General features: G+C 41.8%; 1 protein-coding gene across 6 annotated transcripts in view; it reads right to left on the reverse strand.

The window, feature by feature from the left end:
- Rxfp1 (relaxin/insulin-like family peptide receptor 1) overlaps window positions 1-15,027 on the reverse strand; it is a 102,111-nt gene that overhangs the window by 56,000 nt on the left and 31,084 nt on the right. For 5 of the 6 annotated variants that reach the window (XM_013522861.1, XM_005400937.2, XM_013522859.1 and 2 more), the window contains exon 2: window positions 1,564-1,701. The exons of the other annotated variant lie outside the window; for it this stretch is intronic. In XM_013522861.1, coding sequence (XP_013378315.1) covers window positions 1,564-1,701 — 138 coding nt within the window. The remainder of the gene's footprint in view (window positions 1-1,563; window positions 1,702-15,027) is intronic. 6 annotated transcript variants of the gene reach the window in all.

The following is a 15,027-nucleotide window of genomic DNA, read 5'->3' on the forward strand; positions in this document are numbered from 1 at the left end:
AGTCCTTTAAATCAAAAGTAATGGTAGCTTTAGCTCACCAATTTAGATAGTATGATTATGCTTGAATTATTGCCACTAGCTAGAGACAGTGATCTAAACTGAGAAGTGCCCAAAACATAAGCAGATTGAGTTAGAAAAGTAAAAAATTGGGGGCATGAGTTGTAGCTCACTGGTGGAGCATTTATGTAGCCTGTGAGAGACCCTGGGCTTGAGCATCAACATGGGAGAAAGTAGTTTATTCTCATGAGATAAGCAAGAGTACAGCCTAGATAGCCGTTAGGGACACTTCACCCACGTGGTTAAGGTCAAGGGTGTGTATTATAGGATGGCTTATAAAGCAGAAATGACAAAGTTATTGAATCTTCACATGATTATTACAATGGAGGTCTTGCACAGCAGTGGACTGGTTAAAAGTGATAACTGAGTAACATTTTAGGATGATTCTTATTTCATGTTGGATTACCAGAGGCATTTGCAAGAACATAGCCAGTTTAGATTCCTTTTGGTTCAAGGTTTGCATAGGTCGCCTATGGCTAGGGAATTTTCAAGCTTGGTCTACGTTCTATTTTATCTTAACAGAAGTTTAACACCTCCACTGTAAGACTGTAAGAAGCCTGGATAGCCGAAGGCACTGAAACAGCAGCTTCTTAGGGTATATCCATGCAGCAGTTTGAATACTATCATTGCTGTGCATGTCTTCCACAGGCATAGGGCAGACGGTAAACACACATACTTCCATACATACTACCATACATACTAGTGTATTTCCTCATGAGTGATTAACCCTGTGATTTCACATTATTGATCAAAGGCTTATTTTTCTAGGAAGCTAGCTCCGAGAAATTCAAGTTCCTTTGTTAATTCGTGTTTTTGAAGTTTCAGAAATTTGAATAAAATCCCAATGGAGTATTATTTCCCCAGGTACGCTTGTTGGCTAGCAGCCTTACTTGTTGGCTTTATAAGGTCAAGTCTTATAAGGTTGGTGCGTGAATGATAGGTAAGTTACAGTTACATATGTTTTCTTTTTAGGAAGCCTCACTTTTCCTCCCTAGTATTAGTAAACAAAACAAAGATGAACCACAGGTAGTGTTTTTTATTGTCTGCCCTACGACTGGAGATTTCTTCCTTTTTTTACATTTAATTGTCCCAAATAACTACGGCATAGGTACAGTCATAAGAAACTGAGGCACAGAGTGGTTAGGAAATGTTCTCACATTTATGTCATTGATTATTGTGGTACCCAGGTTCAAGCCTGGGAAATCAGGCTCCAGAGCTCTATTCGGAATTTCTATGCTTTTCTGCCTCTAACACACAAACCGGGCAGGCTTGTCAGGTTAAAACACCCACAGTGGGTACTGGCACTGCTTTCCTGAAATCTTGGCAGCGACCTGGTTACCTAGAGGACGATGGAGTCTCTCAGGGAATGGCTGTTTTAAGCGAATGAACTAAATGGAAGTTTCCCTTCAGCAACCTGCAGTTTGCACTTGGGTTTACTTTGCTCTTTTGGCACTTCTGTCCCGGACAGGGAAATGTCCGCGGGTACCGCGTCTGCGCCGCACTCACCGCAGTTCTCCTCGTCAGCCTGGTTCCCGCAGTCGTCTGCCCCGTTGCAGTGCAGCTGCTGAGGCAGGCACTTGGTGACATTCCCGCAGGGGAAGAAGCCCAGGGGACACTTGACCTCCTGTGCGTGCCCAAGGGAGACTGTGAGGGAGACAGGAGGGGAGGCAGGACGTGGGTGAGGAAGGTTCACACAAGGACTGGGCAGAAGGCTTTCCCTAGTCCTAAACACCCAGCTACCCCCGTGGGTGGTACAGCCTGCAAATTACTGTTCTCCAGAAAACACTTTCCAAAAACCCTCATGTCTGTCGGATGCTCTCTCCCGTGATTCCAGACAATGCCAGGCTCTGACTCTCTCTGCTTTTCTTTGTGCTGTTTAGAACGTCCTCTCCATCTCTTTTTTGTGTTGTACCAGGGACTGAACCTGGGGCGTTTGCACTAAGCGACATGCTCAACCCTTTCCATGATTTTTTATTTTGAGACAAAGTCTTGCTAAGTCCCTAAGTTGCTCAGGCTGGGTTTGAAATTTTGTTCTCCTGCCTCAGCCTTCCAGAGTGCTAGGATTATAGGTGGGGGACACCACCCCTGCTTTATCCCTCTTTTTCTAAAAACATGAACTGTTGCTCGTAGATTACATGTCAGTTCAGTTCCTCTCTTCAACAAAAAGCTTTCAGCTAATAATTTAAAGAATCAGGGATTTACTGCATTCTTACTATGGGCTGAAAATCAGGGCTAGCCTGATATTGGAGGTAGAGGACTCAGCAACAAGAAAGCATGTGTCATGTGCTTACGGGGCTGTGGGCCGGAGAGGGTTAGAGCATCCTGAACTGCACCTCTGCTCTGGTGCAGGTTACAGCTACTGGGGAAGACCAAGTGAACACGGCCACAAACAAGTTCAGCAAAGTCTGAGAGGTGTGAAAGGGGAGACAGTGAGATGTGACGGAAACTCTATGCCGGGGCTTTTAAAAAGGACAAGGCAGGGTGGGGGGTTTGCAGCAAAATGGTGCCATTTAAGCTGAGACTTGAGGGAAGGAAAGGAAGCCAGCTGTGGTGTGGAGGGAGGAGGAGCAGGAGTGGGGAGTGGGGAGGTGGCTGAGGTGTGAAGGGGCCCAGGTACGGGAGGGGTTGGAGAAGGACGCAGAAGTGGAGCTGGCCAAGCAGGGATGAGCAGCACCACCTGGGTCTGAAGAGGGAGAGAAGGGTCCACGGACAAGGCAGAGGAATGAGGATTTTACTTAAAATGCAGAGGCACACATGGGAGGAACACAGCCTGTTTATACATGGTGCTGGGAAAATGAGATATCCACGTACAGAAGACTGAATCAGGCACATAGATCTTACCATGTCCTAAACTAAAATCAAAATGGATCAAAGATCCAAATGTGAAAATGGAAACCACACTGGAAGGCAAAATAGGTAAAGACATGGGCATAGGCAAAGCTATGGAAGACATGGGCATAGGCAAGAGCTTTCTGAACAGAGCCCCAGGAGCACAAGAAATAATACCAAGAATCAACAAATGCAATCACATCAAATTAAAAAGCTTCTGCACAGCAAAACCAAACTAAACCAAACTCAGACAAAACAAACCAAAACCAAAATGACTTACAAGTTGAAGAGACAACCTACAAAATTGGAAAAAAAAAATCTTGCCAGCTATTCTTTAGAGGAGTAACATCTAGAATATATAAAGAACATAAAAATATTAAACCCTTAAAATAAAAGACTCAATCAAAAAATGAGAAACCAAAGTAAATAGGAACTTTTCAGAAGTACAAGTGTAAAACAAATGTATGAAAAAATTCTCAACATCATTGGCCACTAGAGAAATTCAAGTTAAAACATCACTGAGATACCATCTTAACCCAGAAAGAATGGCTATCACTAAGAAATAAAAAAAAAATAATAAATGCTTGTGAGAGTATGGGGAAAAATGAACCCTTTTACATTGTTGGTCAGAATTCAACTACTATAGCCACTATGGCAGTCAATATGGAGATTTCTCAGGAAAACTAAAACTAGAAATTTGACCTAGCCATTCCCCTTCTAGGAATCATCCCTAAACAGATAGATTAATCATGTTACTGCATAGCCATGATTTTAGCAGTGCAATTCATTATAGCTAAATCTGGGAAGTGGCTTATGTGCCCATCAACAGGTGAACTGACAAAGGAAATGTGGTATTTATGCAGCAGAAAATGCACCCCGCCTCCCTGCAGTCTGTTAGTTGCCCAGATAACAGTTCCTGTTACAAGTTCCTGACTTCTCTTTCCTAGAAAGAGCTGGTCACTGTGACGCACAGATGGTCACTATGATGTACGTTGTAGGAAGCAATCAAAGACAGCCAAGTACACTGCTTCTGTACTTCCTGCTTGCTGATCCCGTATAAGCCCCAAACCAGTAGGGATCAGGACTTGATATTTTGGGAGTGAACCTGATCAGTGGAGGTGAAATAAATCTGCCTCCAAATTCTGGATGACATTTTCAGTGTTTCTCCTTGACACTGCATCTTGTGCGTTGGCCAGGAAGACCGATGTACTGACCTCTTTGGTCTTCAGTCATGGCCCTAGCGGGCTGAGCAAAGACCTCTGTATGTCCTGATGGGAAGGTGTGCTCTTGAGATATCTTGAGTCCCCTCTGAGATCTGGAGGAGGATTCCTGGCTCCCTGCTTGAGTGGCTCATATTGGATCCCAATGGGAGGAGGATGAAGTCTGTCTGTCTGTCTGCCTTTCTGCCTGATTCAGGCAAGATCCCTGGGGCAATCCATTAGTCTGTCTGTCATTCCTGCTCAGCTCAAGCAGAAGGAGAGTCTGATCAACCCTCGTTAGTCAGGCTGACCCTCAAAGGAAGTGGGTAGGAATGTGTAACCTCTGAGTGCCTGCTGAATGAATGTGTGAGTGAGTGGAACAGACAGAACAAGCAATAGGCTGGTCTATCTGCGCACCAAGACTGGGAAGCACTGGTGCTGGTGGCTGGTTGGGCCCTCACCTGCGGTTCCACAGTGATTGACACATGGCATAACAGAGGCTTTGCACCCTCCTTAGCTAAGTCCCACCTAAGTCCCCATGAGGGGCATGGTCAGGCGGGGATCTGAATGGTCTCTCTTTGAGGGGAGAGACCCTTTGTGTGTTGTGCCATCATTCAAGGGTACACTACACACATGTAACTAGCCAGAAATGGAAATTATTTAGTTCAAACCCACAGTTCTTGATGGAGTTAAAATGAAATCAACTTGCTGTTCCCTGCATCTAAAGAAAAAAGAGATCTATTTTCATGAGAATTCCACCTTGACACACTTGTTGGCCCCCACAGTTGTTGCCAATACTTATAGCTTCACCTGGCACCCAGCTCCCTACTTGTTTCCTTCCAGCCAATTGAATGGGTTCCAGGGAGCCATTGCCTGCTAGCCATTTGGCCACAGCACCCTGCACCCCCAGACACACCTGTCTGGGTCAGATGGCGTCATTTAACACCCACCAAGATGACCACCAGCAATTCCTTCTGAGATCCACATTTTAACTGAGGAAAAATTGGACTCTCAGCCCTGACAAATGAGTTCCCATGGCCTTTCCCAAAGGTTGTCCCACCTAGAAACATAAAATCAGTCAAGGGTTTCTCAAGGACATCAAACAGAACAGACAAAAATCCCATCAAACACTGTTACCCAGAAACTTGATAAAGAAAAGCACCTGATGTCCATAAGAAAATCCAGTCTGATAGACCATTTCCTCTGACTATGAGTCATAGGGTTATGGACATAAACATAAATGCTCCCTCTGTCTGTGAGACACAAAGAAACCTGACTATCCAGTCACACCCAGACCTGAACCTCTCCTTGTCTTGTCTGGCCTGAATGGGTAGGACAGACCAAGCTCTATTAAACTGAGTCCTCAAGAGCTCATGGTCATGGCAAAAGTCAGGGCAAAACCTGTAAATTTCTTGGTAAAACTTCCTTCAAATTTCCCTCTGTCAAGATGTTACCCCCATCAGGGCAAATAGGACTCTTGTCTTCCACCTCTTCTAAACTTGCAGTCTGGGAAGACATCTCCTTTGCACCAAGCCAGTCAGCTTCCCTCTCTTTTAATCCTGAACTTTTAATTTTGACTATTCCCTGAAAGAAAGATGATGCCTGCACCAGCCTATGGCAGAAAACTTCAATCTTGAAATTCTAAAACCTCTCCTTTCATAGGTATGGACCAAAGACTTGCCTCCAGGCCTGACCACCAACCATGCTGTGCGACCCTCAGACAGTATCTTATGTCATGGGAAGCACACAGGCATCCAGCCACACCTCAGCCACCTCAAGCAGTTTGGAATTCTGAGAGGCTGTTACTGCAAAGTGTTTATAGACTGTCAAACTGCTAAAATACGTCTCTCCTGCCTATAAAGCCAGTTCAAGATCTCCAAAATATTAATGCTGCCACTGTTGCCCTCTGTATACACTGCCTCAGTCTTCTGACATACATAGCCTGCTGATACACTTGCCTGGACTTAAAAAATGCTTTCTTCTGACTTTGATTGGCTTCTGTCAGCCAGCCCCTCTTTGCCTTTAAATGAAAAAACCCCAGTTCTGAACTTCAAGTTTAACAAACCTGGATTCAACCTCCTAGAGTTTTATAAACTTGTTTCCCCCCTTTGGGAAGCCCTCAGCTCAACTTACTAGTTTCCCAGCACAAAATATCACTGAACTTCTGATTAATAGCACTCAAGCTGCCTGCTGAAAAAGTACAAAATCTCTGTTGTAATATCTGGCAGAAACTCTTTACAAGAAAAAGCTCTGCAAATTTCTTGGAGCTGCTGGCTTCTATAAAATCTGTATCCTTGAGTTCACAAAAACAATGATGCTCACTCATACTGTCAGCCTGAGCACCCAGTGGCCTACCTGTGCAAATTCTTGGATCCAGTCACTAAGGGTTGCTTTTCCACTTTCCCTCACTGCTCTAACAGCCACTGTTCTTCTGATCAAAGAACCGACAAGCTCACTTTAGGCTGAGACCTCACTGTCCAGGTGCCACATGCTCTACTGGACCTCCTGAAATAACTGTGGACCACTCAGTCCTGCCCACCAAGCTGAACGCACCAGACCGTTACTGCTTGGTTCTGACTGACAAACTATTCTTGAGATGACCAGACTTAGAAATAAACTCTCTGACAGATGCTGAATACCCCCTTTTTATAGATGGAAATAGCTCTTTGCAATGGAGTCTGAAGGCTATATATGCTGTGGTTACTTTGGACAAAGCTATTTTGGCCAAAGCTTTCATGCTATTGCTTCCTGCTGCTGTTTGGATACCTACCACCAACAAAGCCAGAGAGCTAAGCCCCCTCCAGGGATCTGACTGAATGAAATATCAATCCCAGCCAGAAGAACTTTACTCAGTACTCCCAGAAGATCTATTTTAATCAGAGCCAGACCCACTCCCACCATATGTTCTGCAAACTCAAGCCGCAGTGCTGGCACCCATAATCCTGCAACAAGTTCAGTCTTCAGCATCTGTGTCACCAACACCAACCTCCATCAGATACACAGATATATTTCACTAAAGTAAAGATGTATAGGACTAATAGATGTCTGCTGGTGCTTACATGCACCTACTTAGGCTGGCCCGAGGCATTGCTTATCCCAACTGAGAGGGCAACAAAAGTTTTTAGGGTCTTGCTGTCAGAAATCTTCCCCAGACAGGGCCTACGCTTGAACACCGGCAGTCATAATGGGCCTGAATTTGTAGCAGTGATAACTCAAAACTGGCAAAACTACACATAGCATATAGACTACAAGCTCTAAAAAAGCTGAATGAAACATGACCCTATGGGAAACAGCTTGCAACTAACTCCATAAAAATTTTGCTCAAAGACCACCTATACCTGTAGACATACTTCCACATACATATAACTCAGGTGCATATTAACTACCTCTAGAGCTCTTAAAGTTTCAGAAATCCAGCCTTAAATTCACCATTCCAGAGTTAAAAGAGCCCACCTGGATGATTGTTGGAGTTTACCTCCTAGCTCCTCCAGTGCTCGCTCTGAAAAGACAATGCACTTGAAGCCCTGCTCTGGTCACTCTGGATGCTGACCAGTCCACACATGGCTGAAGCCCAAGGACACCGTTCATAGGATCGCTCCATACCTCAATTTATTACTCCTCCTGAGTTTTGTGCCTTTTCAGGCTGTGTATCCCAGTCCTTGCTTCCACTTTAGCTCACATATTTTGTATTATCCAACTTGGGTTTTGCTCCCTGCGTCCCTGCTAGCTGTGGTTGTCTGCCTTAGCTCTATGGGTGCTTGCCCTGAGAGAACAGAAAATAACCAGTAAGGCTCTTACAAATGACAAAGATTTGATGAGCTTCCAAGGCACATTGGACACTGTCCTCAATCAGATTAACCCCTTACTCCCCTGCCAGAGTCAACTTAGGGAGAAATCCTATGACAAGGGAAACAAACCACAAGCTCTTGTTGGGAAAACTTTCAGTCGAGGGTCCATCCTTGGACTGCTTCTAGTTGGGCCTTGTTCAGATCACATGTATCATGCCAAGCTTCATCATGTGGGTTTTCTGGTTCAGTGTAACACCCACTCCACTGGCCACCAGGCAACGTTTGCCAGGCCCAAGCCCATCCCTCTGGCCTCATTCTGCCTGTCCCTTTCTCCCAAGCTCCAAGCTCCTCCTCTGTCACTGCCCTGCCCCTCTTCACACTCGTTTCTGGAAATTTGCGCTCGAGTCATGTTGGAATTTCTGCTTCAGATGTGTATTGGATTACTGCTAGGTGAAATTGCTTCTAGTAGATACCTATTTTTTTCTTTACTTATTTTGTTGAGAGAAATTTGTCACTGTTTGCTGCCATATTTCTAGGGAAGAATGTGCTCTAGGTGTCCAAGGCCACTTTAAAATTAAAGGATGGAAATATCTCTTGACTTGATGTGTCTACACCCATACAAAAAAGGACTTAATAGAAGAAAGAGTACAATAAAACTCTGGAGCTCCTGAGAGTGGCACACCTTAATCTGTCTACACCAGACCCCTAATCAACGCCAAAAAGCAATAATGGAATTTCATCACAAGTTGGTTCCCTGCTGCTTTTTTTTTCTTACTTATATTGCTGAGGATGGAACCTAGCATCTCTGTACTGAGGTACATTCCCAGTTCTTTTTTTTTTTTTTAATTTTGAGACAGGGCCCTTCTGAATTACTAAATTGCCCAGACTGGGCCTGAACTTTCCTTAGCTTCCCAGAAGGAAAGACAGACATGTGCTACTTTGCCTGGCTTCTCCCGTGCTCTTTACTCTTATACTCCTGCAAAAATAGAGATCTATGGTAAAGAACATCCCTGCCATTATATGGTTTTATGCTTGGTTTGGGATTCTGTAAAGTACTTATGAAACAGAAAAAATTAAAGGCGCAAACATAAGGAGCAAAAATTTTTCCCTAAACACATAGATAAAAAGTCTGTGAAAGAAACCACTATCTTGAAGCTACTGAAGTAAGAATGAAATGGTACAGATATATGATTACATGCAATGCAACCATCTTATTCTCACTCTGAAGGGTAACAATGCCATTTTAAAAGTAGACTTCATGTTGAAATCTGTTTTAGGGTTACCACAAAACAGACAAGAGGGTGTAGACATTTCCACATCCTCCCTGTTGCACACTCCCCCAGGTACCGAGCCTGGGCCCCTCCAGAGTGGCCCATGGGTTACCCAGGAACGCGCATGAACATATCAGTGTCCTCTGTGCTTGATATTAGGGCTCATTCTTGACTTTGTACCTTCAGGGGGTTTTGATGAGTGTCTAATTACATTTACCCACCAGTATTGTCTTTTTGGAGGTTTGAAAATAATACATTAAAGTGAAGACCTCAGAAGGCAAGTTGCTGCCTGAATTCAGTCCTCCTGCCTCTTTCCCTCGAAGCACTCCAAGAAATTGAAATTCCACAGAGCAGGTCATAAAAACCAGAACCCAGTTGCCCCCAAACCAGCCTCAAACCCTCAAATTGTTACTTTAATTTTCCCCAGCCCTCCCATGGAACTGTTGGCCATAAAGAAATTAAAACCCTACTTCTGGGGGAAGGTCTTGTCCCCTACTGAATAAAAAGAAGTGCTACAGTGGAGAGGCTAGGAAAGTCTTGGATAGATAGACAGGTCTTGGTGCTGCACCCCTGTCTTTTTCTACTTGGTCACATCTATTGCCCAGTCACATTTCACACTGCTGCCCACGCTTCATCAGATTTAAACATAATAATGGGCAGTTTCCTGCATGCTGTGTCTTCAATCTAAAGATTACTACGTTGTGTAAAACTAGGATCAAATAAATCTGTCATACTTTTCTCTTGTTAACCTGTCTGTTATTGTAGGGGTGTTGGGCAAGATCTTTCATTATGGGCCTGAAGGAATCGTCCCTTTTTCTGCTCATATAGTATCACACAGAGCAGTACCACTGCCCTAGAAATCCTCTGTGCTTTGTCTATTCATCCTTCCCTATCCCCCAATACTAGTGAACTTTTACAGTTTCCATAACTTTGCTTTTGCCAGAATGCCATGTAATTGGAATTGCATAGCACATAGGCATTGTAGAGGGGTTTTTCTCATTTGGTAATATGTATTTATCCATTCTCTGCTGAAAGATGTCTTGGTTACTTCCAAGTTTGGGCAATTATGAAAACAGCCTAGTAGAAGATTTTGTATGGACATAAATCAACCATTTTTAAATGTCAGATTTTTAAATATCAGATTTAGCATTTTTAAATATCAGATTTATATAATTTCCAAGATTATTGTAGACTCCAATTGCAACTATGTTGCTTATTGTATTTACCAAGTTTGTAAATCTTTGGAAATTTTTACAGTATTCGTACTTCTGAAAAAAAAAAAAAAACAGAACAGTTTGAATAGTCATTAAGATTTATTTTATGTACATATGGTCTATAATCAAAGCATGAAAAGGATAAAAGTGACTATTTCCTTTGTAAAATAGAAAGAGACCTTTTAAAAACAATAAAATTTACACTTGATAGAGAACTGATGCATTTATGTCTGGCTTTGCCTCTCCATGGTTATTTTAGAGCATAGAATTGTTCAATCTATGGAGTGAGCTGTTGTCCAACCTACGGAGTGAGCTGTTTTGTAAACAGTATTCTCACTTGTGACAGTTTTTAAAAACTCATAACTTTCCCAACAATTTGATTAAAACAAAGCAAAACCCAGAGATTTGTATACCACAGAACATCATACACTTTAGAAATCTCAAATGTGCATACAAAACTGATCCTTGTTGAGAATGACTTTTCATTTCTCTATCAATTTTTTTAAGAACAAATTTTAATGCACAACATTTTTGAAAAAGTTCTTTGGTAAGTTGTCAGCCTCCAGCCACAGATCCCAGGTGAAGAAGTCTTAACAACACACTATCTCTGTTTTCATGCTGCTAGTTTTAAAAGTCTCCAATAACTCACTTTTATGAATACTGTACTTCTATGATTGTTGTGTTGGTGGTGGTGCTTGGGATTGAACCCAGGGTCTCTAGCATGCTAAACGGTCGATTTTGCTCTGAGTTACACCCCTGGCCTATGTCCTATCTGTTAAATTTTTATCTAATGGCAGATGTAGCTTTTCAATAATTGTATTGTGAAAGTAATTCTATATTTTCATGACATGATGATTCAGTGGATATATTATAAGTCCTAATGATATTTAAAAAAATAATTTAAATTTTGATATGATTTCTGATAGCTTTTGCAGGTATAATATAAAACATTTTTAATCTCTGAACTATTTGAAATTAGGTTGCGGATCTGATGCTCTATCATCTCCTAAATGCTATGGCATGTGTAATCATAAACAGGGATAGATATGCTTCTATAGTCATTAAAATTAGGAAATTAGCATTGATTCACGATGATGCTTTAACCCTCAGCATTCACTCAAGTTGACATGCTGCTCCCAAAGTGATCTTTGTAGTAAGACGATCTAGTTTGGATTTACCCCTTGTGATTAATTCTCACAAGTCTTCAATTTCACCTGGGGCCATTTCTCAGTATTTCCTTATCTCTCATAACCTTGACACTTTTGAAGATTGCAGGTAAATTATTTATCATAATGTTCCTGACTTTGAATTGATATTTTATTTTTAAATTCATCTGTTTGTTTTTGATAAAAGGTCTCACTATGTAATTCATCCTCACCTTGAACTCACTGTGTAGCCCAGGCTGGCCTTAAACTCACAGCAATTCTCCTGCCTCCACCTCCTGGGTGTGGAGGTTGCAGGTGTGTGTCACCGTGCCTGGTTGATATTTTATTTTTAAAATTAAAAAATATTTTTAGTAGAGTATGTTTGTGATTCATCATAAATACATTCATCATGGGCAATTGGTACATATACATATTGCATCTTGATCCTTTCTACTTTCTGTCCTCCTATCCCCCATTTCGTCCCATCCTGAGATCCCCTTCCTATCTCCACAAAGTCTACGTCCCTATTTATTGTCATCGATTGTTTATTTTACTGTTTAAATTATTTACATTTTGGGCTTCTCACGTGGATAAATCATATGATATTTAACCTTACGTGTCTGGTTTATTGTCTTTAATGTTATGATAGAGTCAGATTAGATATCATTGACAAAAAAAAAATCACTGAGCTGATGCCTATTTCAATCAATCAAATTGGGAAAGATTTTAATTTGTCCCATTACTAAATTTGTTCCATTACTTGTTTTGATTTGTTACATTACTTAATTTGTTCCATTAACTAAAGTAATCCCCCCAAACTTCTCAGTTATAAAGATACCCTCTGTACACTTTGGTAAATAATCAACATTTTGTAGAGGTGTCTTAGTTACTTTTCTTGTTGGTGAGACAAAATACCTAATACCCACAAGTTAATGGAGGAAAGGTTTATTTCAGCTCACTGTTTGTACTGGTTTCAGTCCACATTTAGCTGGTTCTCAAAACAGAGCAGCACAGCAGAGAGGCAACACAGAGGAAAAGCAGCCCATGGCAGGCAGCAAGCAGCCTGACTTTTCATTTTATCCCATCCAAGATACCTGCCTTTTGGGTGATGCTATCCAGAAGTATGATAATCCCAATCAGTGGACAAATTTAGTGCCACACAGCCTTAATCCCAGTACCATATAACATAGATCCAGCCAGATCAAAAAGCCCCACCTATGAGCTCATGAGGCTTTGGTGGGACATCTAGATTCAAGCCATAGCAAGAGGGGTACTTTGAAACTATGTGAAAATGCCTTTCCTGGTTAAAATTTCAATTAATTCATTTATGTCTATAAAATTCACTCATAGTTTCCTATTTTATTCTGTGGATTACAGTATGTCAATTATTATTATTATTCTGATTCACATATTGTTTCAGATTATCCAGTGAGAACTCCTACAACCTAGCTTTCATGTCCCATTGAATTTTGCCCATCATCCTTTGAACAGTCTCTTGCTTTCTGCACTAAAAGGTTTTTGAGAACAATTTATATTTTCCTTATCATATCCCTAGTTAAGGGTACAATGATACTGAGAAGCCAAGATGTGGGTTGCAAGTGTGATCAATGATACTGAGGTATCACTGCTACCTGGCTCTTCAGTACACAAAATAGGAAATACTCATATATCACATTTCCTGCCCCCCCCAATAGGATATGCCTGGAAAACAGGTGCTGGCATGATTATAGAAGAGACAGCACCTCTTCTGTCTTGAAAATGAGCCCTCTTCTGTCTTGATGTCTCTTCTAAAATCATGCTAGAACTTTTTCAGCAAAATGAGACAGTTACTCATACCTACACATCTACAGGAATGATTTTAAACATACACACTGGCGTCTCTATTTATTTCTTGATATATCTCTAGGTACGGAAAACTAAAAATTCATCTCAAATTTCTACCCAACACTATAACTTTCAGTACAGTTTTATACCTTTACTTTTCTACTGCTGCTTTTTCTGACAGCCAGAAACCTGCCTAGTGTTGTCTTTAACATAATCACTGTCTTGGCAACTCCTCTGCCCTCCACGGGTGCTCTTCTTGCCCCACACAGTGCTGACTCCCCACGTGCGTGACTTTCTTGCTTGAGCGTCTTCCTTCCCCTGCTTGGGATTAAGCCCCTCAGCCCCGAACCGTGTGCCCAAGTCAGCAATAAGCCTTGCTACCACGGCACTAGGAAGTGGAAGTGGCGCTGAAGTGCTCTGCAAAAGTTGCCCAAAGAGTTACAGAAGCAAAGGCTTATAGAATAGCACGTCACCCAGCTATACAGCTGCCCCTGAGGGGGGTCTGGTTTTCTCTCTGGCCCGTGATACCCAATGAGAAAAATGTGAAAGACGTTGAAATGGGCAGAAAAAATGAGATCACTCTGCCCTGTCATTTGTACCTCACATCTTTGAGCTATTTCTCAACTGTAGTAACAGTTATGCAAATGATCACTGCGCATAGAAATGCAGATTTTCTGTAACAGAAGTGCAGATAGTGAGATGCATTGATTATTTCCCCATAGATACGAATCATTTTTGCATATACTAAGACTTTATTTCGGCATTCCTGTTGGACTACATATGTGTATGTGTTTTGAGCTCTCCTTTGAATGATCTGTACCACTTTCCTGGTTCTCGCATTAGTAAGTGAGTTAAATAAAGTCTCTGAGACATTTGGATTGTATATTCACATGAGTCATCCTCATCTTCCTTCTCCCAGTTCTTTTAAAATTATTCTTTAACAGGTGTGGGGACTCACTTGGAATTCCAGGGTTGATATTTTGAGCTGAAGACGTTTGAGAATCAACAGATGCAGAAATAAACCTTCTCAGACCTTCCCTTAGCTGACTAAAAGCAGACATTTCTGGGAAATGAAGCTGGCACAAACTTTCTTCTTTGGGGCAAGTCTATGCCCAGAAAGGAGAACATGAGAGAATCTCCCATAAATCCCTCCCCTCCCTGGGGGAGATTCCAGGCCCCAAAGGATGGATGGAACAGTCACATCTGCATGAGTAAACATCACACGTTCTTGTCTTCTGTTTATTCCCAAAAAATGCCCTTTTGTTTCTTCCAAAGAAATCTGCTCTTTCTTCTCATAGAAGCTCCCTCCTTACTAAGCTAGGTATGTTAGCTTTAATCATTAATGAGCTACTTCTTTTGCTAGCTCTTGCATATGACTTTTTTCTCCTGTTAATCAGCGTTTTATTTAATTTGTAGCCCTGTGTACAGAACTTGAGAGCAATGAAACTTTTCCCGACACAGGTTGAACTTGGATGTGGGGGATGAATACTTTGTCAGAACCACCATTAAGGTGTGTGCACATGGAGTTCCTTACTCTTAAAGTTTCAGATAAAATTGTTGCAGATGGATAAATTGGAGGTACAATACTATGTTCTGGTAAGAAATCTGTTGACTGAAAAATAACACCAGCTTGTTTAACCTACTGATCTGCTATGGTAAAATTCTTCCCTTAATGGTACTGTGTATTTTCAACCATGACA

The sequence above is a fragment of the Chinchilla lanigera genome, unplaced genomic scaffold (assembly GCF_000276665.1).
Source record: "Chinchilla lanigera isolate Chin_1 unplaced genomic scaffold, ChiLan1.0 scaffold00070, whole genome shotgun sequence".
In the NCBI taxonomy this organism is placed as follows: Eukaryota; Metazoa; Chordata; class Mammalia; order Rodentia; family Chinchillidae; genus Chinchilla; species Chinchilla lanigera.